The 23,006-nt window shown below is 40.4% G+C and overlaps 1 protein-coding gene across 3 annotated transcripts in view; it reads right to left on the bottom strand.

Moving 5' to 3' along the window:
* The window catches only part of Ptr (patched domain-containing protein), a 28,905-nt gene that overhangs the window by 5,381 nt on the left and 518 nt on the right, over nucleotides 1-23,006 (bottom strand). The window contains exons 1-8 of one of the 3 annotated variants that reach the window (XM_070657504.1): nucleotides 18,008-18,131; nucleotides 5,727-6,000; nucleotides 5,042-5,252; nucleotides 4,727-4,912; nucleotides 3,708-4,051; nucleotides 2,323-2,523; nucleotides 2,028-2,159; nucleotides 1,127-1,440 (exon numbers count right to left, since the gene is read on the bottom strand). In XM_070657504.1, the coding sequence (XP_070513605.1) occupies nucleotides 1,127-1,440; nucleotides 2,028-2,159; nucleotides 2,323-2,523; nucleotides 3,708-4,051; nucleotides 4,727-4,912; nucleotides 5,042-5,252; nucleotides 5,727-6,000 (1,662 nt within the window). In that variant the 5' untranslated portion in view covers nucleotides 18,008-18,131. The other 2 variants (XM_070657501.1, XM_070657503.1) reach the window with 2 other exon arrangements.

Raw genomic sequence — 23,006 nt, 5'->3', positions numbered from 1 at the left:
ACATACTTGTAACATAGTGCAAAAAGAAAAAAGGAATCGAAAATCACGATTAAATATATATGTATGTACATACATTTATCAAATATGTACATATTAAAAAAATTAATAAAATATAAAACTTCCTAAATAACATAGAATTATGCAGAACTTTTAAGACAAGCATAAATATTCTGCTTGATAATATTTTATTCATGAAAAACAATAAAACTGGTAAATTAATTGATAAATATTTCACACATTTAATAAAATAATAAAAATACATTTAACATTCCGGACGTGAACGATAAATATTTCTGTCATTATTTAGAAGCAACTTAGTTAATTTTCGCAACGTACCGCAAAGACTGATAATATGAAACGTCGGAATTCACGAAACAGAGAAAAGACATCTTCCCGGATGTGTGCGCGGGTCTAAAATAATTGTGCGAATTTATTTAGCGTCACATGATTCAGGTAAACAGTGGGAATTTATGCGAGGATTTAGCTGGTCTTTCTCGTCGATCGGTTCGAAGAAACGTGATGTAACGGACATTGCTTTTCTTGAGGTTCGCGCTAGCATGCCGGAGAAAGTTGTTTGTACGATATCACGTCGTGTCGAGAGGGAGCACGTGACATAATTGCGCGTACCGGATTATGCGTGGCAGTTTCAAGCGTAACGCACTCCGTTCTTCCAAACGGGTTTCTTTTTTTTCCTATTTTTTTTTTCATTGCTTACGAGGAAACATTCCCCAAAGAGTTGGCGTGTACGGAAACCGGAACCGTTTAAATATTGACCGACGCGGCTTTTGAGGCGTCAAAAACAAGAAGGGATGAGGATCATCGTAGAAACTGCATTAATTATTTCGCACAGTCGACATAGTGTTGCCGAAAAATAAATTTTAACGGTCAACAATCGAGGCGTAGAATTGGCAATTCAGATTTCTATTTTTTTACCGAGTTACGCCATAAAGTTTACTTATCACAGTTTTTTCCCAGTTTCTTTTCCGCTTTCTGCTATTCGGATAAAAATAACAGTAATAAAACGACAATATGTTAAGACATTTTGAAGACGATTTTACGCGTAATAAGGAACTGGATCATTTGCCGTTGCAATTACGTCGTAAGTTTCGAATCGAAATTTATTTACCTGTATCCTGTAAGGGTACTCCCTGAAGTAATAATCCTCGCGATTGTAAAATGTAATCGAGTAGGAGTCCTCTTTGGAAAGCTTCCGTCGATCAAGGCCCTCCTGAAGGGTCGTGAGGCCGTAAAGGGCGCCGAGTAGGTAGCAGATGAAAACGAGAATGATGATCGCTTTCACAGGGCGATAATTCAGCGCAACCGCCAGGTAATCGCGGAACCAAGTCATACATCCGTGCTCGGGATTGTCGAGCGGATTGTGAGGATCGTCGGGATCAATTCCGCCGGAGCACAATGCTCTGTACAACCACGATCGTTGAGCTGAAATGTGTCATTAAGAATAATAGCTTCGTTAAACGTGAACAAAGACGTTGCTTGTCGTAATAATTCCTTTTGCTTCGGTTCTACGATGTACTTTATTGCGTACATAACGTTACAGGTGTTATGTTGGTGCTTGAATATCGAAGCAGCGCCGATCCTTTCTTTTTTTTTTTTTTTATTCGGCACTTCGCATTCGCGAACAATAATTGGAAAAATAAAATACGGAGAAAGCAGACTTTTTCTTTTACATAATGCCGTATGATCTAACGAATTAACGGTTTCCGAACGTAACGCGTGTCTGCTCGTTGACGTAACATCGATACGTCACGTAGACGTAACGAGATTTCGAACGGTGGTATCCTGAATAACAACGATCGACGTAAAGCGAGAGAAACTAGCAACGTAATTTACGAAGAATTAGTAGAGTTACCAGCAATGATTAAGTAATTAATCAAAATTAGTATTCGATAAGAACTATAAGGAAGGTAGGTTCAACATTACGAATCGGCGTTGATAAAAAGAAAAAAAAAATGTAAATGTAAGAATGTAGAAAATATTTTAACAAGTCAGCAAATTACAATACTTACTGGACTTAGATAGCGGTTGCACTTTGCAGCAAACAACGCTGTGCAAATTCCTCTGTTCGCAATAACCGCTGATCGCGACGCAGCCGCTGAAGAACGTTATGTGGAACAGAAAAGTGAAGACCACTGCGAAACCTATTATTCAATGCATATATTTAATATTAATAATTCAAGACGCGGAGCTCTTCGTTAAGTTTTATAAAAAAAATATATTTCTAAATTACTTAATTTTAATTTTATTTCTTCCAATCACGTTTGTGTCTCTTGATTTTAATAATCAATTGGGATATTTCGATACCTGAGTAAATGCAGAAAATCTGGACTGAATGGAACGGCGATAAGATGCCGATGAAGAAGGATATCATGTCTGTTAAAGATGTTATGGTGATGGAAACGGCGGCTTCGCTCAATGTCGCCGCCATTCTTTCTGGTACCGGTTTGGAGATGCTCGTCCTTCTCCAGGCTGCTAACATGACGAAAGTATCGTCGATTCCTATTCCTATAATCGAAAAGGGCAACTTACATTCTGCAATTTTGCCACAAAATAATATAAATTGTGCATACTTTTGCCGTTATGCTGTAAAATAAATTTCATTATCGTACAAATTACTTTACGTTATCAAAAAAAAAAAAAAATTCTCCAAAAGACTTTAAATTGTTCCTAATTGTACGTTTGCTAATCGTAAAATTTTCCGAGAAAAGTAATATTACTTAAAGCAATCAGTACGATTTTCTAAACACACTCAATTATTTCTTGAAAATTTATCACCTTTAATTCTTCGGCTGTCACATCTGTCTTTAAGTGTCACGTTTAATTTCCCGGGGATATAAATAGTAATGGAAAATTCGTTCTTTTCGCAATAAATCATAACCGAAATGACACATACCACGTTAAAATCTTCATTAAGACGGTACGTAATTATCGTGATGAATAAAGACGTTATTATATGACGTCTCATCTACTTTCATTTCAAACTTAATTCTATTTTATTCTATTTGAAATCTTTATAATAAAATTACGAGCACTATTATACATATATTGTTCCTTTTCTTTAAGTTTTAATAACCTAACAATAATAGTCTTAAATTTAATCGCAGGCAAAAAATTGCTTGATTTAAGTAAATTAATTAAACCGGATAATTCAAGGAAATTGATTTTTATTAACGCTACGTATTTTCGTAATATGAAACCTCGAGTGAATAACGGTCGTTTTGAGAATTGCGGTCGGTCGATTGGATCGAATAAAGCTGTTATTATTGGTAAAGACGGACTTCGCTCGGCGTCGAACGCAGGCGAGCGCGACATCGAAAGGGAAAAGACGACTTCCGCTTTTCACATAAATCATAGTACGTTTATTTCGCTCGTATGCACCAGACAGTGCGAGCTAACATGCTTATCGTCGATCGTCGAGAACACGTGTTTCTACAGACGCGACAGGAGATTACGGCATCGCGTTGCAAAAAAAAAAAAAACTCGAATCGTTACTTTTATTGCTCAACCTAGAACACGAAGTATCAATTTGAAACATTGTGACAAATCCGCAAAGAGGATTAATAATATTAATTTACAAAGTGCATCGTGACGATTTGCGGAATAATTAATATCAATATTAAATATCTCAAAGTTGAGACAAACTCGTAGATTTTTGGGATCGAGATGTAGCAGTTCCGATCGTGGCTTACCTATCATGAGGAACGGCGCAGCGAGATTGAGACCGATAAAGTCAACTCCCAGATAGATGCACAATCCGAAAGCGGCGACCGTCGCCATAGCGGCCGAAAGGTTGCCCAGAAGACCGAGCCAGGGTTTGCTGCGCACCCAGTCGGTCATCATGCACGTCACGACCGAGAACAGGCCCATTATGATGAACGTGCTGGCGAAATACGGCACGACCGTCTGCGTGTTGGCCTCCAGCTCCAGCTCGAGGGTCCTCGAGGCGAATCTCGCGGTGCTAATATGCTTAAAGACACCTCCGTCCTCGGCTTTACCGACGACATCCAGAAAAGCCTCTTCCCAAGCGGCGCCGCTGATTCGGAAAATTGAGAAAAAATTAAATCAGAAGGATCGATGACTTGTTTAATTAAATCTTAATTTTGTTTCGTCCTTAACGATTAACTTGTTCGATATTGCGATAAAATATTTGAACTCATTATAAAATATATAAATAAAAAAAAAAAAAAAAAAAATAAGGAAGGCCAAATATATACGCTTTGCCATCTTTAACGCTAACAATGGACAATCAATATAATACAGGCACGAATGAATCAGACACTTATTATTTGCATGGACGCCGCTGATAGTAATAGATGATTCAATTGGTGACGTCCGAACAGAGCGACGAGCCATGTGGCGACTTAATATATTGCTACTTCTACGAATTGGTTATTATTCATATAAAGAATTTCACTACATTAATAGTTCTTATAAAAATCTGTTCCGCACTTCAACATAAAATAAAATAACTTTGTAATATATATTTGTTAAAATTTGAAAGTATTGGAAAGCTTATTACTGGAATTAATACTCGGCCAATTTTGCAATTATCTATTGCGCGCCTAGATATTGTTCATGAAATCCGCACGCGCTCTCGTGCCAGTAAACAACGGTCGACGCTGTTCCGCCGTCGTATATTAATTGAAATAACTGGACCAATTCCATCAGCGAGTGCGGACGTGTTTGCGAACGTGATCGGTAGACTTACATCGCATCTTGGCGTGGACTGTCGACGGTGATGAAGTAGGCGAGCTGCACCGAGGGCGCCGATTCTATCGTGTGATCGTCGTTGACGACGCTTCCACCGAAGTAAGCTGGTAGCAGATGAACGTCCCAGGTGACCGGGTTGAACATAATCGGAAACGTCATATTCAGCTCTCGCCTCTCCACATCCCTGTAAACAGTTTAAGGCCCGATTTAAAGCGAATTAATCGGCTCGTTTCACTTCCTCGCACATTCGAGCGTGAAATCATAAAATATATTCCGTTTTTTTTTTTTCTTTTTTTTTATGCGACTCGCGTACTTCATTACGTGATGCAGATTCAAAATGTCGTTGGTGAAACACTGATCGAGCCATCGCGCGCAAATCTTCTCGTAGGTGAACACCTCGTCCTCGTACTTCGCCGTGATGTTTCTGATTATCCAGTCGAGCTCCCGCAGCTCCTGCCAAATCGCGCTCTTCAGCATGTTATGCCCGCCATCCTTGGGAATGATAATTACGTGGCCGAATCGACCTGCAACAAACGACAGAACCGATCGATCGCAGACCAGGAAATAAAGCGAATCATTCTTCCGGTGGAAGGCAAAGCGCGATTAACTTCTGCGCTAACTTCCTACAAGTGCTACGGAGTAAAAAGTTAATAGAGAATCCAATTATAAAACCATTTTATAACGAAAACCAAGAAAGTAGAAGGAAGTTTATTTGAATCTTACTTCAACGGCGCACTTCGCTTTTCAATTAACGTTGAAAGTCACGATCGCTCTAAGTGTAAAAAAAAAATTAAAAAATATAAAAATGAATAAAGAATTATTAGATATACAGTTTTCCTTTCCTCTTCAACAGGAGCAGTCTTCAGGCGTTAAAAGCGTATTATCTATCGGCTCACGGGATTGGAAAGGAGGGATTAAGGCTCGTTGGATTTACGGAATTCCTCGCGGGCGAAGAAATCGCGAGAACGACGGGGACGAGTGATTGACGAGACTCTCACCTGGTCGTGTGATACGGGCGAAATTGAATTGGTGGCTGTAATTGACTTTGAAGTATTGCTCGACTATCGCTCGCTCGGTCTTGCTGGGGCCGTTGACGGGCGAGAAGAGGTATTCCGGGTCGATTTCGTAGTGTATCCTCTGGTAGCCGGTGAAACATATGCACGCCAGCAGTATCGGCACGATTACGAAGTAGCCGGGGTGTCGACCGACAACGAGGCCAACCTTGTAAAACGCGCGGTTCAAAAAGTCGTCGACGCACGTCAAGTGCCACATCTGAAAGCGAAAGTACAATAAAACCGTTAATCGCCATTCTTAGCTTAACGGAACATCGATAATTAAAATTAATTTTTTAATTTTTTAATTAAATAATAAAAAAATCTAAAAAAAAAAAAATTTTTAATTAAGTTATTTCTCAAGAATTTCATTAATTAAAAAAAAAAATGTATACTATATATATAACAGCGTTACCAAAGCGCGGTGTGCTGTCGCGAGGTAAAAGAAAGGATGTGTAAAATTCTGTGACGGTTTTCGAAAGTGAAAATCAAATGAATAGATAGCCACTTCCTGCAAACGATTCTCCTGGATGATTCGCGATCGATAAATCGTTTATTCTATAGAAATTGTAGAAAGCACTCCTTACGGACACAAGAAACGTTCCGAGCTGTCCAATTAGTGTTTTGCATTTGCAACACATTGCCCGGCGAATGCAAAGTTGCTGGGCGAATTATCCACTGTGTAAGAGATTGAATCTCTTAACGTATGGTTCGTTGAACGCGTCATGCGAAAAATACACCGTAACATGTTTCTTTTTCCGCCTTCTTATGCCGTGGTTGTTAGAAAAATTTATTGTTCGCTTAAATCAGCAAGCGCACTCGATAATAATCAGATGCCACAATGCACCTACCACGAAGTTGAAGCGAACGGCAAAACTTGTCATCCGCGTAGTAAAGAGCCACGACTTGACTTTATACTCTTTTACGTCGTGGTTTTTGTTCAGAAATGAGATTTTACCGAAGTCAGTCGATAAAATAAAAATAAAAAAAGAAAAAAAAATCAATAGGTATTTTATTAAAGGTGTCAAAAATATTTCTGATATCGGATTTCACGAAATAGGTACGATATCCGATAGTGAGAAATTTATCGAGTGAAAATTTTAATAAGAACCGCGGTTCAGCGTGCTAAAAATATAACATTTCAGATGGAAGGATGCGAACATTTGTCGCAAATTTTTGCAGATAATTTCTGCCAGGTATTCTTTAGATACTGATTCTGAATTCTGACACAGCGAAGTTTAAATTCATGCGCGACTGGCCCCAGATTGAAATATCAATTTCAGGGATTATGCGATCAGAAATATGCGATTGTGGCATCGAGGATTCGTACGGGAGAGGCATTTAGGATGATTGTCATTGAAATCATGTAGAAAAGTGTCGTCAGACTTGACCTACATTGTTCAGAATTACGTGTTTGGCCTGCTGAAAACTCGACAGGATTGGTTGCACTTTTAAAGCAGAATTGTTCACCAAGTTTTATCGATGCTCGCCTACTTCAATCTTTTATTGCTCAGTTAATAAACGTTTTTATTTTCTTTCCCCTTTTTCTTTTTTATGCTCCTTGCTTATTTTTTTCAGTCACGTTTTTGTTTCGATGTAATTTAACGATTTGATAGAACGTCTACCAATTTACATATCCCAATAGCGCGTTAATTAAAAACTCAGTTAATTTATCCTTGCGAAATCAGACCGTAAGGAAGTTGTCTCGAGTTAATTTAAATAAGATTTTTTAAGTTACCGGTTTTATTTAGATAAGTTTAGCCGATCAATGTCGCTGTGCAACCGATTATTAATTGATTTTCGTATAAACTAGTTGCTATTCATAACGCCGTGGTCCATTAGTAATTCAATATAGTTCCGACTGATCTAATCACATTCATGTGAACGTATCAGTTACAGAATAGAAATAAATATTTAAAAAATTCTTGCGAAGTTACACGTGGAATTAATTTAGACGGGCATGATAGTATAGATCTTTTTTTTTTGTTGATAGTTTTGTTATCAGAATATCGAATCGATACGAAGAGAGAAAGGTTGAAGATTCCTCCTCCCCTTAATGAAGAAGTATGGTTGGGTGGGTTTTTAATCGAAAGCCCTTCAATCGAAACGGGAATCCCGTATCTTTTGTTTATAACACAAAGCCTTTTTTCACGGGACGATGATGCCCTCATAAGGGATTACATGACACGGCCGAAGGAGAATGAATCACCTTCGTCAGATTTTCATGCACGTTCGTTTCTCACCTTGAAGGTTCGAGATGGTTTTTAATTCATTTTGCGTATAGAAATATATGGTAACTTGCGGAGTTTAATTATCATCGTGTGTACATACGTCAGTCGATTGCGAATTAAAAGGAGACGAAGATTCCTCGTGAAAACTATATTTTATTTTCTTCTTTTTTTTTTCCTTTTTAAGTAAGGCTGTCGTATTTAAATATCGAAACGTTTCGCCATCGTAAAATCTCGCATTTATTTAAATTTATTTGATCTAAGGAAGAAACTCTTTTCAAGATCACCCGAAATCGTTGCATTAATATCGCGAACCTCTTCATAAATTTCAACGCGAATCGATTCCCTGTGAAATAAGGAATACCATAAATTTCCCCGGGAAAGCTCGGTGACAGCTTGGACCGTAGTTTTGCTATACGAAATAGCGTCAGGTGCAAGTATAGGTACGCCGCGCAGAGGAAGGACTTTCTAAAGCCGCTCGATTCAACCCAACGGATTTTCCGTCGCGTGTATTTAGGAAAGAGGAGAAAAAAAGGGAGATGCCGGCAATAGGCAGAAGATCAGAGGCCAGTGCCACCGATACACAGGTGTTTCGCGCAGAGAAAGTCACGTTGAAGCTGCCGTTGGGTAATCCTGACCTGTCGCACACCGTCGTCGCCGCCCGTTTAGATGCGATTGAATAACCTCGCGTAACAATTGCTTTTGCCGTTTCAGGTTCACCGGTTGCATTTCTATGCTGTTGACCCGGCGGAATAGGATTCCCTATTTCTACATATATTCACGCGTTTAATGTTTATTCAGCCGAGATTGAAAGATGAACGCGAGACCTCGTCATCGTGTTATACGTTCCCGTCTCTTTAAAAACACAGCTGCCTGAGTAACTGCTTACATCTCAATTTTATCGATCATTTATTATTATTATTTTTTTAAATTTAATTAATATAAAATTTTCATAAGTAGTTATTAAGACTGAAAGTCGTTGTTTTTGAACGACAGGCTTGATTAAAAAAAAAAAAAAAAAAAAAAAAAACAATACGTGGTTTATTAATCAGTTTTGAGTTGTGAAAAGAAAACGTAAAACTGTGGAACGGAAGATCGAAGTACATACATGCTGTTATAGCAGATTATTATCTTTAGGTCACTAGTACATCCGTCGCTATCTTCTTAACGCTGTATCAGCGATTACGAGCGACGAAAATAAATTGTTTTCCAGCGGCCAACATTGTTCGATAAATGAATATATGTACTAAATAGTTTCCGTACACAAGAATTTGCAGAATGCAAACCACGCGATGACGAAATACTCGCAACGGATAAGAAAAAAAATTTCCGAAGAAAAAGCGAAGTAATCTCGGGATTGAAATTTACTTGCACTTTTCTACCGCGTTAAAAAAAAAAAAAAATAACTAAACGAGTTGTAATAAATTTTACAGCACATTGCATCAATCTTTAAGTATTTGCTGAAGTAAAATGACGTTAAAAATAAGAAATGCACGATAAAAAAAAAAGAAAATTAAAAGAATTTATAATACAAATGTGATATAAAATCGACGAGAAGTTTGCATGACCTATCGAGTCAAGCTTGATAGAAAATGTAATAGAAAAAAAAAAACCTTAGAAGGTTATAATATTGCAACATCATGAGAGATAAAAACAAATATAATTTTCCAAGAACTTTCAGTATTATAAATTTAAAATAAAAATTATATAAATGATCTAAAACGGCAGAAACATGCAAGTTGCTATAATAAAAATTGTTCACGTTCTTATGTAATAATTTTCTTTTAAAAAACGAATTTAAGAACATCTATATTTCTTAATAATTCGGTTTCACAATTCAAATTCACGTATTTTTCAAATTTTTTGAACGAAATAACGCAGAATTTTTATTAAAAAAAAAAAAAAAAAAAAACAAATAGCGGATTATAATGAAATATTGACGGCATTATTTTACTGCATCGTTAACTGCCGGGAGTAAATTTTAATAAAAGTAACGAAGACAAGTTGTATTTTATTTATTATAATTAAACATCCGATTTTCTCCCGTTTATTAGCCGTGGATATCCGGTGGAAGTATTTGCCGACGGTCATTGTTGCCTTTTCAGTTTCGTAATCAGTTTCGTGCTTAAATAAAAGCAACTTTCCTTGCCTACTAATATTACTATAATAATAGCCGATGGACTCGGTGGGAATAAAATTATACGAATAAAAACTCGCGAGCAACACAGGGAAAGTATATTCAAGCATAAGAGTGATTACTTCCTGGAGGCCAGCTAGAGTTTGAAGTACGCTCGCGAGTAACTGAAAGTGAATCGTTGAACGAGCTCTTTTCTTTCTTTCATTTTTTTTTTCATCCATTTTAATTTAAAACACAATTTATTTTTCCATTCGCTTGACTGTTAGTTCGATATCGATTTCGGCCCGATATTTATTACATCGACGTAGCCGGCGGGAGCCGCTCTCGCCCTTCTTTCCGCCGTCGAATTATTATTACCGTCAAATCGCATTTGTCAAAACGCGCGAGTCGTGGCGCGGGCCTAGGAAAAATTGAATGCCAATCAAAGCCTTTAGCAGCGATAAAGACGATAAAGCCCACCCGCGGCCATTGTGCGATTGAAATATTACGCGATCGTTACGTCACCGCCGCTCGCCATTTATTTAAATCGCATTATAGACCGTTTATATCCGTCTCATTAGCCGAGCTAACGGGGAAACGATCGATTTCGAGCTCAAACGCGGATACTTGAGCGTAACATCTGGGATGTTTGCGCAAATGTCGCGCACGATTAGCAACGCAGATCGCGCGAGCCGCTCGTATTCAATCTGCGTCGGGGGCCCATTAACGTGTCGCAATTTTTTTTTCTACGCGACCTTAACGGGTATGATTCTTATGATACGTGCCGTTCGCGCGCACACGCGGGAAGAATTTATTGATTACCGCCAAATCCAATTCTGCGCAACCGGTGAACGTACACAATATCATTACGATTGCTATTTGCATCGCCGGCGATCGTTACATTAATAACTAATGGTAAACGACGCCGACAGCATTCCCCCGCTTGTCGCAATCGCGGCGCAACGATTAGCGACAGCCACGGCCACCCTTGTCCTTTCGTGAAATACCTTTCACGCACTTGCTCGCGGGTACCGCGACGCAGGTGCGTAAGTGCCTACGCACGTGCGGCCGAGAACGGACGGACGCGCAACCCGATTCTTCTCCGTGTTTTAACATAAACGAGTAAAACGCGTCGGCGATGTGAAAGTATGCCGTGACGTGCGAAGAAGAATTTTTACGTTTCGTTATTTACAGCACAGCGCCATGCTTCCGTCCCTCTTTTGGCATTTTGCTCGCGGCCTATTCTAAACGTCCCTAAACGCTCTCCGATCGCGTTTCTATCACCTTCCCTCGCTCGAAAGCGTAACGCCTTTCGTTCGCACGTGCCTTGGGATCGTAAAGCTTTCCGTTTACGTTCGGACGTTAAATTTTCCGTGTCTTCGCGAGCAGCCTCGCCGATTCTGGCGATTACCTTCGTGGCAGCCGCTCGATCAGTAGTAAAGATCGATGGAATCCTTGAAGCCGCACGAACACGTATTTTTGACGCGAGACCTCGGATTCCCTCAATGCATGTCCATTAAAATTTCAGGTTTCCCCAATTTTTAATACCACTGAAAACGCCAGCTCTCGATAAGCGAGATAGCAGCTGCACCGAACGTTTCTCAAGTCCGTTTACCTGCGATGATCGCGTGGTTTCATAAAAGAAAAAAAAATAATGATAATAATAAAAAAAAAAAAAAAGATTACGTGATCCCTCCGTTTCCAAGTAGTTGAACTCTCGAGTGGTTTTCTCGCGCGGCGAACGACTTCATTTCGCTCGATATATATCCCGGATATAATATAGCCCCTTACGCAAAACGCGCGAAAGTGAGAGTGACACGCGGGAGATTTATGCTCGAGAAAAATAGCCGGTATGCAACAGCCGCCTGTTTGGCGCAGCTCCGGTACCGCGAGATGCAGCTTCGGTAATAAAATTACGAAAGTAACGTACTCGAGGAGATCGCCACGAGTGGCCCAGCGAAAATAGGAGGCCAGCGGTAACTCGTTCACTCACCCGGCAAGCCCGTCCGTTTTTTCCCCCTCGAAGGCGAGCCGGTGCAATCGCAATCACGGCACCGCAATCGCGGCGACAATAATACAATTTTTCTCTCTTTTCTGCCGGTATCGCGCGTGCTGTCTCTCTACGTTTGCTGCACAATCGCGCGGTAGTTAATTTTAATTTTAAACGAGGAAAGACTGTATGAAAATATAAAGTTGTAATTGTAAGTGCGTGTGCGTGGAAAAAAAAGAGAAAAAAAAAATATGTTCAAGGCTGGCACGTACAAGAATTTTGTAATTTTAAAGGCGGGCTCTTTCGAGAACTTGATATCGATTTTTATTTCGACAATGTCCGATCGTCTGTAAGTTATGATAGATTACCTTTTAATTGGCAACAGTAAATCATACGTTTAAGAGGCGTTTTATTTTTCGCGGCATTCTTGTACGTAAAAGTTTCAGCCACTTTTTCAACGTGTCACTTCCGCTTAATGGTATTCAAGATAAACGTTAACGTTTTAAAAACCGAAAAGAGAAAATATGTACATAAAAGAAAAGGGGATTCTAAAGGTTTTAACATTTTTTTTCGCTTTTGTTTCTTTTTTGCAGCGTAATACTTTTAAATGCAATAATTGCAACATCTTTAAAATCTTTCCCTCGTTTGTCAAATTTAGATACAAGATGAAAAGAATATTTATCATTTTTCCGAGAAAATCTCTTGGGTATGCTAGCCTAAAGCCATTTTTCAATTATTGCAGTCGCAGGTAGCAGAACTTTCCTACTTTACTCTCCTTTTCTTCGTTTTTTTTTCATCTTCTTTCGCTTCACATTAATATTTGATGCAAAATCGTGAATGCATTTGTGCAATATTTTCGTTGAAAAATATCACTTTTACAAGTCAGTTGAGGAATAAATCATAGATCGGAGAAACTCGGATCAACGTAGCGACTGAGAACTCGTAAAAATGCAAGAGATGCATTAAAATCAATCGCAACTAAATGTTGCTCAAGCATTGAAAGATTATCTTCGGAACGTTTACGAAATTGCAGATAAATGCAGCAGAACGACTTGAAATTCGCATCGTGGATGCAGCCGAGACGTTCCTTCGACGTTTCTAATCGTTTTCGACGAGGGTTGAGTGCTACAACGTCAGGCTTATTCTTTTCTCTTCTCGTTGTCTTTTCTTTTCTTTTTCTTTTTTTTTTCTTATTTTCAAAGCCGTGAACTATTGCAAAATCGCGTCGACTCGTCCATCGTTGCGAGCGATCATTACAGAAAGAGAATCGGGACAAGGCTGGGTTGCGTTTCTTAAAATGACGTACGTAAATCGAGCTTTTATAACTCGCGTGCGTCGCGCATATTTATAAGCGCGTTATCGCACGTGCGCTAGCGGACCGGAACACTCTTTTGCACCACTGCACACCTTTCCATCCCTCTGATATCATCGATTTTTTTTTATATTTTTTTTTATATTTTTTTCCCTAAGCGTTTATTAGCTGAAGGGCCAAACTAATTAATTTAAAAGTTAATTTACAGACTACTTCAAAGGCACGAAAGTTACGCAATAATATTTCCAACACTATATTAACGCAAAACTTACGGATTTTAATTTTATATGAAATGAGAGCGAGCAAGAATACACGCATAAGATTTCTCGGCTTTTCAAGAACGTGTTAATATTATTATTATTATTCCGGCTAATGATTTAATTAAAAAAAGATAGTATTTATCAAGATGTACATATTATGCTCGCGCCTGAAATTAAGTAGCAGCGTAATAAGGCGAATCGTTGACCGATAGATCAATTTAAAAAGAAATTCTTCAGGAGGCACTCGCTTCTCGGTAAGGAAAAAGTTGACGCTTCAGTTGTTCCGCGCGTGTGAGAGTGTAATTTACATTTACGTTACTCTCTACACCGCTGGTGAACTTTATTACCGTGACATAAATCTTTAACGAGCGTTGTGTACGCGATCGTTATCAATCTGAAATCAAGCCAACATATCCGCCGCGACCTGGTCTGGAGCAGTTGAAACGTATACTGAGCTAACGTAAGGTTTAAGATAATCGAGATGTATCTCGAAGTCCCCGTTCGGAATCTCGCGAAAGTGAATCCTGACCGCTTACTTGCGCAAAATGAATATTTATTAGATCGATTAACTCGGCGACGTTTGCAACATTAAACATTCATGGATATTACAAATGTACATGTATGTACAAGTCATGAACCCATTGACATTCTTACGCGAGATCAGTTATAAACATATCTATTCGACGCGTCGCGACTCGCCATTTAAAATTCATCGTTCCATCGAACGACGTGTCGTTTCAACTAATTAACGTTTAACGCGAATTTATTATAACTTATAAAATTCGCAAAGAAGGAGAGGAGGAAATAACCCGGTGATTATTTCGTGGCAAAAGAACTCGTAGGGCCGAAGAGCTCTCTGCGGCTACGCCGGATGAAATCATGTATGTACCGGCGTTTACAATTTGACTCATCGATTTGAATCATATTATTATCATCGCGTGGAACAATGGGAGATTTTCGCGTTGGGGAGAACGACGCAACGAGTCGACGAGTACCCCCCGGGGGCATCTCGCTCGATTTCCTCCGACGAAAACGACGGCCGCCGTCGGCGGCGGTAACCGCGCGCGTAGCCGCGTGTGCTTTCAAGCCGGAAGAGATATCCCGCGTGTTTAATTTATCGGTTACGGGGAATCGGCCGCGATGACGTGTGGTGGACGCGGGCGATGGTCACCGGAGGAACGGTATCGAACGGCCGAGGGAGGGCCCTCTCCTCTCTCTTCTCGAGCTCGCTTTTCTCTAATTTAAATAGATTGCGCAAGCGCCCCGGCGCGTAGCCGTGCCGCGGGTCCATTCCGCGGAGCCGACTCAGAAAACCGCTATCCTTATCCGCTGCGCGTGTAATTTTCCGCGCGCGCGTTTGCTCCAGATCGCGAAACCCGCTGTACCGGTTTTCGCGGCGAGAGATGAGAGCGGAGATGCTTTTTCTGGGGAGGGAATCGAATTAAATCGTATCTCTTCGCGTTCGAGTTCGACAGATATCGGTTCGGTAATAAAATTACAAACTCGAATTGTCGACGATCTTTAATCGCTATTCATCTTCGGGACACGCGAGATCGTTGATTCAGCATTCTCGGTTCAGTCGTTCGTTCTTAAAATCGCTCGAAAGAGACGCAAGCAGAGATCGCAATAGCGTGTGCTTGACGAAAGAAAGAGAATTGGTCTTCGAACGTTAATCGTTATAATCGAGCTTGCGGACAGCCCGCGAATAAATGGCGATAAATTTAGAGCAGCCAGCAGATGGTGAAGGACGCGATTGCACTTTTGCCGCGTCGCGATTCTCGTCGGTGTAGTCAAGCACGTTGAAATTACTGGTTGACACTTTGATTGATCGCTACAATATTCTACGTACTTCTTTTTATAAAAATATCACGTCGCGTAAACGTCTGTATTTCTCGCTAACTCTCCTGCTATTTATACAACTGGCTTAACTTCTATATTCCCGATGGGAAGCACTTGACGGGGACACTTTCTCAGAGATTCGCCGAGTTTTCAAATTCCTCGAAAGTAAAATGTAAAAATGTGATTTTTGTTCCTTTTTTTTTTAATTTAAATATTTTCACGGTGTGTCCCGCAAGTATAGAAATAAATAAAATAACAAATCTGATTGTTTGGACTTGACAAAGTGCAGGGAAACATTTTTCTCTTCGATCCTCTTTTTATTTTCGGCGCGCTATTTCGTAAAGAATATGAAAATGACTTCTGAACGGAAAATCCGTGAGCGAACGGACGTTTTACAGTGCTATCTCCGGAATGATTTTCTCGGTGCGACGAAAATGATAGAGGAGGCCCTTGCGAATATCAGCAGCGTCCCCTCGCTATGGATTTGTCGATCAGTAATATTGCAATTCCCCACCGACCCTCCGAGGTCAACAATTTGTTACGGGGACGGGGATGTTCAAGGAATATATCAACAGCGCGGTTGATTGACCCGTTGTGTTGGAGAGCGACACCTTTTTTTTCTCTTTTTTTTACAACCGGCTTAAATCTTTGCCTTGCCATTGCGAAATATCCGGATTACGGCGAGAATAAAATAGTATTCGCCACTTAAGCGGATAACGCGCCGAAATAAAGAATGGAAACATTTTTTGAACTTTAATCGGACCTCGTTGATAAATAATCGGCAATATTACGACGCGATTATTCCACTTGTAGCTTTACTGCGCGGAATTGTGACTCGTTATAATTAATACTTTTTTTTTTTTTTTTTTTTTTTTTTACTTAACGTGATTTTCAGCACATAATTAACAGTAACTCGCGCTTTACGATAATATCTTAATTGAAGGGAAGGGAGAATATCCGTAGAAAGTTTTCTCGTTTCACAAAAATGTCTTACACATCCTTGACACGGAGGTGACTTTAATTTCCTGCGCATCCTGCGCGATTGCACGCTTCCACAAAATTCGACATCCGCGGATCCTCGCCGCGGCCGATTCCCATTACGCACGCCGCCGTCATTTTATTATTTAGAGACGGTACAATGGCCTCTAATAAGATACTAAGTGGCTCTGAGACAATGAGTTAACACGAAAGTGAGTGAGACGGCGGGGCTTATAACGGGGCCGTAAACGATGACTAAGGCTTGCACAAACTGCGCGGGCAACATAATCGTAATAACAAATGTGCTTCCTGTTTATACGGCGTGAAGAAAACTTCCGCAAAGAGGAATAAGAGACATCAATTAACGAGCGCGAACTAATACGTCAATTAATTTTCCCGAAACTTAGAAATGTAACGCGCGAGCTTTGTTCCCGGTCGTCTTTGATTGCGGAAAGTCGGCCTGCGATTTCGCAAGCTTTATCGGAAAAAAAATCAGCTCAAACGTCAATTCGATTGCCAAGTGTCGGTGTTTTTTCTTCTTCTTTTTTTTTTCTTTTTCTTTTTTCACCGTGCTTGTAATCCGCGTGTTAACCCGTAACGTTACGACTTAATGGACGGTTACGAGTCACTTAGGCGTCATTACTTACCGAACAATACCGAATTGTGCAATTAATTCAAACTCGCGTTAATTACTTCGCGGTAGATCCGATTTCCTCGTCGTTACTTTCTACAATTATTTCTATTCTACTTTCTCTCCACAAAAGTGCGAGCACACGTAAACGCATATCGCTTTTTAAATCCGAAAAGTGTGTTGGAGCCAGCAGAAAAAGGTGGATTACGTATAAATCAGTATAAATAATACCCAATCGTATTAACTAAATATTAACGCCGCATATTTTCACTCGTATTAATTCCGTTTCGCTTCAACCCCCCTCCGATTACATCTCATCTATTTCAACAACGTATCTCCCTTTGCAAACGCTAGGAAATTAAGAAAAAAAAAAAAGCGTAATAAAACGTCTATAAAAGTGCAAATTAATTTTTGTAAAATTATTTCTCGTCGTTCTTTAAGCAAAGGACGTTAATAAATAAATAACGAGACAGAAGAACATATTGTAACGGGAAGTGTAAGGAGAAAGCAGAGGAGCGCTTCGGGTCCGCTCGCGCACTTGTGAATCGCGCAAAGATCCAGAGGATCAATTCCAGAAGAATCAGGGGATTCCGCCGGTGACGATTTACCTTGCTCCTCGAATTGGCCGCAGGCGTTAAAACTCCACAAAACTCGCCACAACAAAACTTTGTCACCACCAACTAGATCTTCCGGCGGTATCCGAGCCGATATTGACCTCCTCCTCTCACTCCTCTCCTTTCCTGTTTCGGTTTTCCCCCTTTTTTTCTCTTTTTTCTTTACGGCGGCACTTAAACCCTTTCGTCCTCGCGGCCGGTCAGACGAACGGAGGGCGGTAGGGTACGCGGGAAAAAAGCGTTTCTCACTCTCTCTCACCTGCACGTCCTCGTCCGTCCGCGTGTCATGATCGAGACATTCGTTCGCCGAGGTGAGCGTGAAGGCGAGCGGCGCGGGCCGAACGTCGTCGGCGGGAAGCGGGATACGAACTGCCTCGGCGCGTCGCTCGAGATTCCGCTCGTACCTGCTCGCGCGCTCGCCCTCGTGCCTGCATCCGCTCGGTTCCTCCGCTCGTCCGCTCACCGAGGCCCCCGGAGTAATCTACGCGCGGGACGCGCGCCGCGGGGACCACCTCGCCACGAATTTCAAAAAGTTATTCCCGAGAAAACGCCCGGCCGAGAAGAGTGCGAAAGACTTTTGCGAGCTGACCAAGCTTGAGACTTGCTGTTCCCTGTAGACGTCTACTAGCGGACACGAATTATCGCGAGCGATATACGTCCATAGTGTCTTACTTTTCGCGTTTGTTCGTATCGAATTTTCGAATCTAACGAAAGATTAATTATTTAACGCATTGCGTAAGTGTAATCGCCGTGCGAAAGTCCAGGCGAGCAAAGAAAGCTCTCGGGAGAAGGAGAAACGGGCCTGTGGACCAGTCCGGTGCGATCTCGGAGATGAGAGCCGATCTTCGCACGGCCGATGCGACTCGAATGCACGGAGCGTGGCCGCATCCGTGATAAACGGAAGTAATGAATGTTGGCCGCGCGCTTATCTAGTTTGACACTTCCTTGCCGGACCGGTCGCGCGCATCCACATAAACCGCCGTCGTCTCGCGCGAAATGTCAACGGACGGCGGTCGCAATACCGCTTTCATCGATTTTTACGTAATAGATCGCAATCGATTTCGGTTCTTTGTTAAACCGCGCCGTTGCGCATTACGAACGGTTGCGAACAACCGGCCGGTGCTCGTTCCCGTATATTGCCCGATATCTCGAGGGGGAAACGGCATTCCGGCCGCGAAATCACGACGCTCGCAACGCGAACTCCTCTCTGCGGTTTCGTTCGGATAAACCCCGTGCCGGAGAACGGAATCTCGGGCGAAGGCAAATTTAATCAAAGACAAAAAGGAAATAAACCCGGCACTTTAAAAGAGAGAAAGAGAAAGAGATGCTCGATAAAAAGAACTCACTTTCTTATTGTGTTTTCACTAAATATTAATATTTCATGCCGTTTCAATTTACAAAATAAAATTAATGCGCGATAAATATTTATGTATTCTTTTCTCTTTCATAATAAAAAAGAAAAAGAAAAAAAAAAGTGGACTAACTCGACACGCGTTTCCTACTTTGACAGAATCAAAGTTTACTGATTTGATTTCTGGCACACGATAAGTATTTCGAAAGGATTTCCTTGTAAAATAAAGATCCTTTCCTATCCGAGTAATAATCGAAATAAACCTGCCGAAAGAGGCTCGCAAAAATTTCAATCGTTCACGTAATTTTCGATAACGTAAAATACCTCGACGATCAATAAAAGTAATTCATTATTAACGTCCATTCAAGGATTTTCTCGTTTCTCTTCCTTGTCAGTACCAAATGCACGTACGCGCGGATTAAATACGCGTATTTTGATGCGTATATTGTTGACACGCCATTATCAAGTCGTTCGCGCAGCATTAAGTAACTCCGCAGTTGTCCCGATCTCGCTTATCATCGCGCTCTTTATCGCGAATCGAAGCTTTTCTATTTTTTTTTTAATTTTTATTTTTTAATTTTTTTTTTCTCTGTTTTGCTAGCGACCGTACCGTTAGTTGAACGAACGTCAAGCACATCCGTGATACCTCGTGTGATACGCGGTTTTGTTTTTCGGCGTGGCGTGAAAGCGAGCGAACTGGTCCATACCGAGCGCGCGTGCACGGTCAACGATAACGAGCCTGGGATCCGGCGTTTAAGAAGGACAAAGGAAAATTGATAAGCCCGTAAATACGCACATTATCTCGCCACGAGAACGCCAAGACACCCGGCCTGACCTTTCCACCCCTTGTTGCAGATTACGGACTGGTACCCGATAAAAGTCCCGAGCCGGCCAGCTACCGCAGCGCATTTACTGCTCTCCGCGACCTGCCGTTTCCTTTTACGTCACATTTTCGCGCTTGATCGACTCGATCGTTACGCGATAACGAATATACTTGCGGAATCCGTCGGATACTTCGGAGAAATTCCTCGAGACTCTATTCGGCGGCTCGTGGATTAAGGTGCATATCACTCAGATCGCCAACACGTGTGTGTGTGTGTGTACACTTTTTTTTTTTTTTTTTTTTTTTTTTTTTCAGAAAAATTTTGCGCGGTTCATTCGATTTATTCGACGGAATTCCATTACGAGCAATAAAGCAGAGGTCTGTTCCGAAAACCTGTTTATATTCAACTGGACTTTTTTGGAGTTGTTAAACTGTACAACTGGCGCGTTCTCGGATAAAACTCACTTCTTCTAAACTATCAAAAAATTGTTCTTTTCTTTTAAATTATATTTTTTTATTTTATGATTGGAGAATTTGCAATTTATATCGTCAAGTTATTTCATATTATAAAAGGTAACCTGACTTTTTTACTTCAAATGTAAACAAAATGTTATATCGTCGAGAATGGTTATAAAATATCTTGCAAAATATACTTAGTTTAGATTAAAAATAAAATGTTAATTTTCTTTTAATTTCACCGCACGGTTTCGAATAAGTGCACGATTTATGGCTCAATACTGTTTAAATTAGGAAAAAAAAAAAAAAAAAAAACGATAAGGAAAACGCTCGAGAGATAATTTTATTATCTGCAGATATTTTTGATAACCAGTTGAAAAGAACAGATTTATCTCCGAACTACGAAAAAGAACGAACATACGAATTGAGAAGGGTCTTCTTTTACGACAGTGCTATAAGACGGATATAATGGAAAAAAAAGAAAAAAAAAGATCGACTTTTTAGTCAGATAACAATACAAGCAGGTGCTCGACGATCGTTTTGACATCAGTAGATTTTCGAGCGACCTACCTGCAGGTAGAATCCTGAGAAAAATCAGGTTTACTCTCGTCGGACAATGCACAAGATCGGAGAAGCGTAATGGATAGGAGCCTGAGGATAAACCTAACGGATTAGACCGTACCAAAATACCTTTGTATACTTTGCTTTTTTTTTTCTGTGGTTCAAGACATGAAATGCATTTCAGTATCTTTCAAATGCCTTTTATAGATAATGCATTTTGAAATTAACATATTATTATGCAGATAAGGCAGGTCCCAAAAATAAACCTGGCGCTTTATGCGAATAAACCTCCAGGTTATTCTCTTGCGGCTTAAAGGCGCGCATTTTTACGCGTTAAAAAATTCATCTTGTAAATAAATTCACATGCTGTTATGGTTGTACATAGATTCTACAAACAGACCTAACGGGTTTCGCCGTGCCGAATAAGAATTTTCCTAGCCCGAAGGTATAAGGTGCATTCTCTCTTCGCGAATGCATCAATGTAAACTGTAATTAACTATATCGTTAAGTAAATTAAACGTAATATGTGCGTATTTAAAGTATAAACGAGTGTTAATTAAAAGGTCAATTATAATTTCTTGAACAAATAGACGGAATGAAGTAATTGTGCAAGCACAAATTTACCCCCCCGAAAGAAAAAAAAGTTATGATAAAAATAATGAGTGCGTTATGAAACGACTTAAAATATTATAATCTGATATTATAAATCGTAGAATGTCGACACTTTCACGGCTGTACCCTTGAGAGGTGTAATTTGGCGCTTTGCACGATCTAATCTAGTTTCTCCAGACGCACTCTCTTTCGTCATTCGTCCGCTTGAATTTCACTAATTTTAGTAAGAGCGTATGTGGATTGCGATCGTGATTACAGGCTTGAGATCACCCGATCAGCCGGAATTTAATATTTAAGTGCACAGGTCTTGCAACAAATTCGCATTGAACTGGGAACAACGACATGAAAAACCGGTTCCACGTTCCTTTCAAAAAGAAGTACCCGAATTTATTTCTTTCGCTGTTTCTCGGACTTTCTCTATTAATTAAGCAATATGATTTCGTTTAATAATCGCATTATTTAAAAAATATACGATAAGTATCAAATTCTTTAAAAATTCAATGATCTTACGAGGCAAATACGTTACGAACTGACGACAGTCTCGCCTCTGGTGCGTGCCTCGTCGCCAGGGTGCTCATTATCATTACCACAATGACGTTTAATAGTAAACGATCTTGCCAAGTCTGCGAGATCGAGCACACACTGGCGACTACAACTACGAAAACGTGAACGAAACGAGATCACCGGCGATCTCAAACGTCGACGATCAATGATCCTTGAGGATGCATTCCGAGCTGCGGGTCGCAGCTGAAGACTACCGTGCGCGATGCGGAACGATTGCGCAATGAGATCGCGGAGAGATTCCCGAGTCCGCTCACGAATTTCGAAGCGGATTACGAGACGACGCGACGACGACGGCTGTGCGTCTGGAAACGTCTCGCGGCTACCTACAAATTTATTTCTTGCGATGATGCACGTTGCATCATCACCGGATGCTTCTACTTCGCCGACGACAGACACCGAGAGAACTTAAACTGTGAGAAATAGCGGTCGCTCCCCAATGCCAAGGCAAGCGAGAAATTTAATATCTTTTTTTTTAATAATTTTTTTTATAATTAAAAAATTTCTGACAAGCCAAATTGCGCGTTATTGATCGCAAATTTATCTTCGCCGGGCAAGCGATCACTTTGGTAGGTTTTACTTGTGTTTAATATCGCAAGGTCTGTAAGAGATGGAAGTTTTTGAACGCTTACGTAACGTGGACTTTCACTCTACAATTATTACGAGCTGTATACGTTTTAATACATTAATTTATTGCCATGCATGAACTAAATTAACGCTAATTGCGACGTGACCCTACAGTCTTGTTGAACTGCTAATTCTGCGAGCGCTCGATCTGCCTTGTACATATTCCCGACGTTATTACTTTGCTGATTCGCGAGCAGATTTATTCAATTTTTTTATTAATATAAAATTTTATTTCAACTAGAAAAAAAACCACGCGCGCGCTATTTT

The sequence above is a fragment of the Cardiocondyla obscurior genome, linkage group LG06 (genome assembly GCF_019399895.1).
Source record: "Cardiocondyla obscurior isolate alpha-2009 linkage group LG06, Cobs3.1, whole genome shotgun sequence".
NCBI lineage: Eukaryota > Metazoa > Arthropoda > Insecta > Hymenoptera > Formicidae > Cardiocondyla > Cardiocondyla obscurior.
Note: the sequence above shows the minus strand (reverse complement) of the source record. Positions and strands in the feature narration are given on the sequence as shown.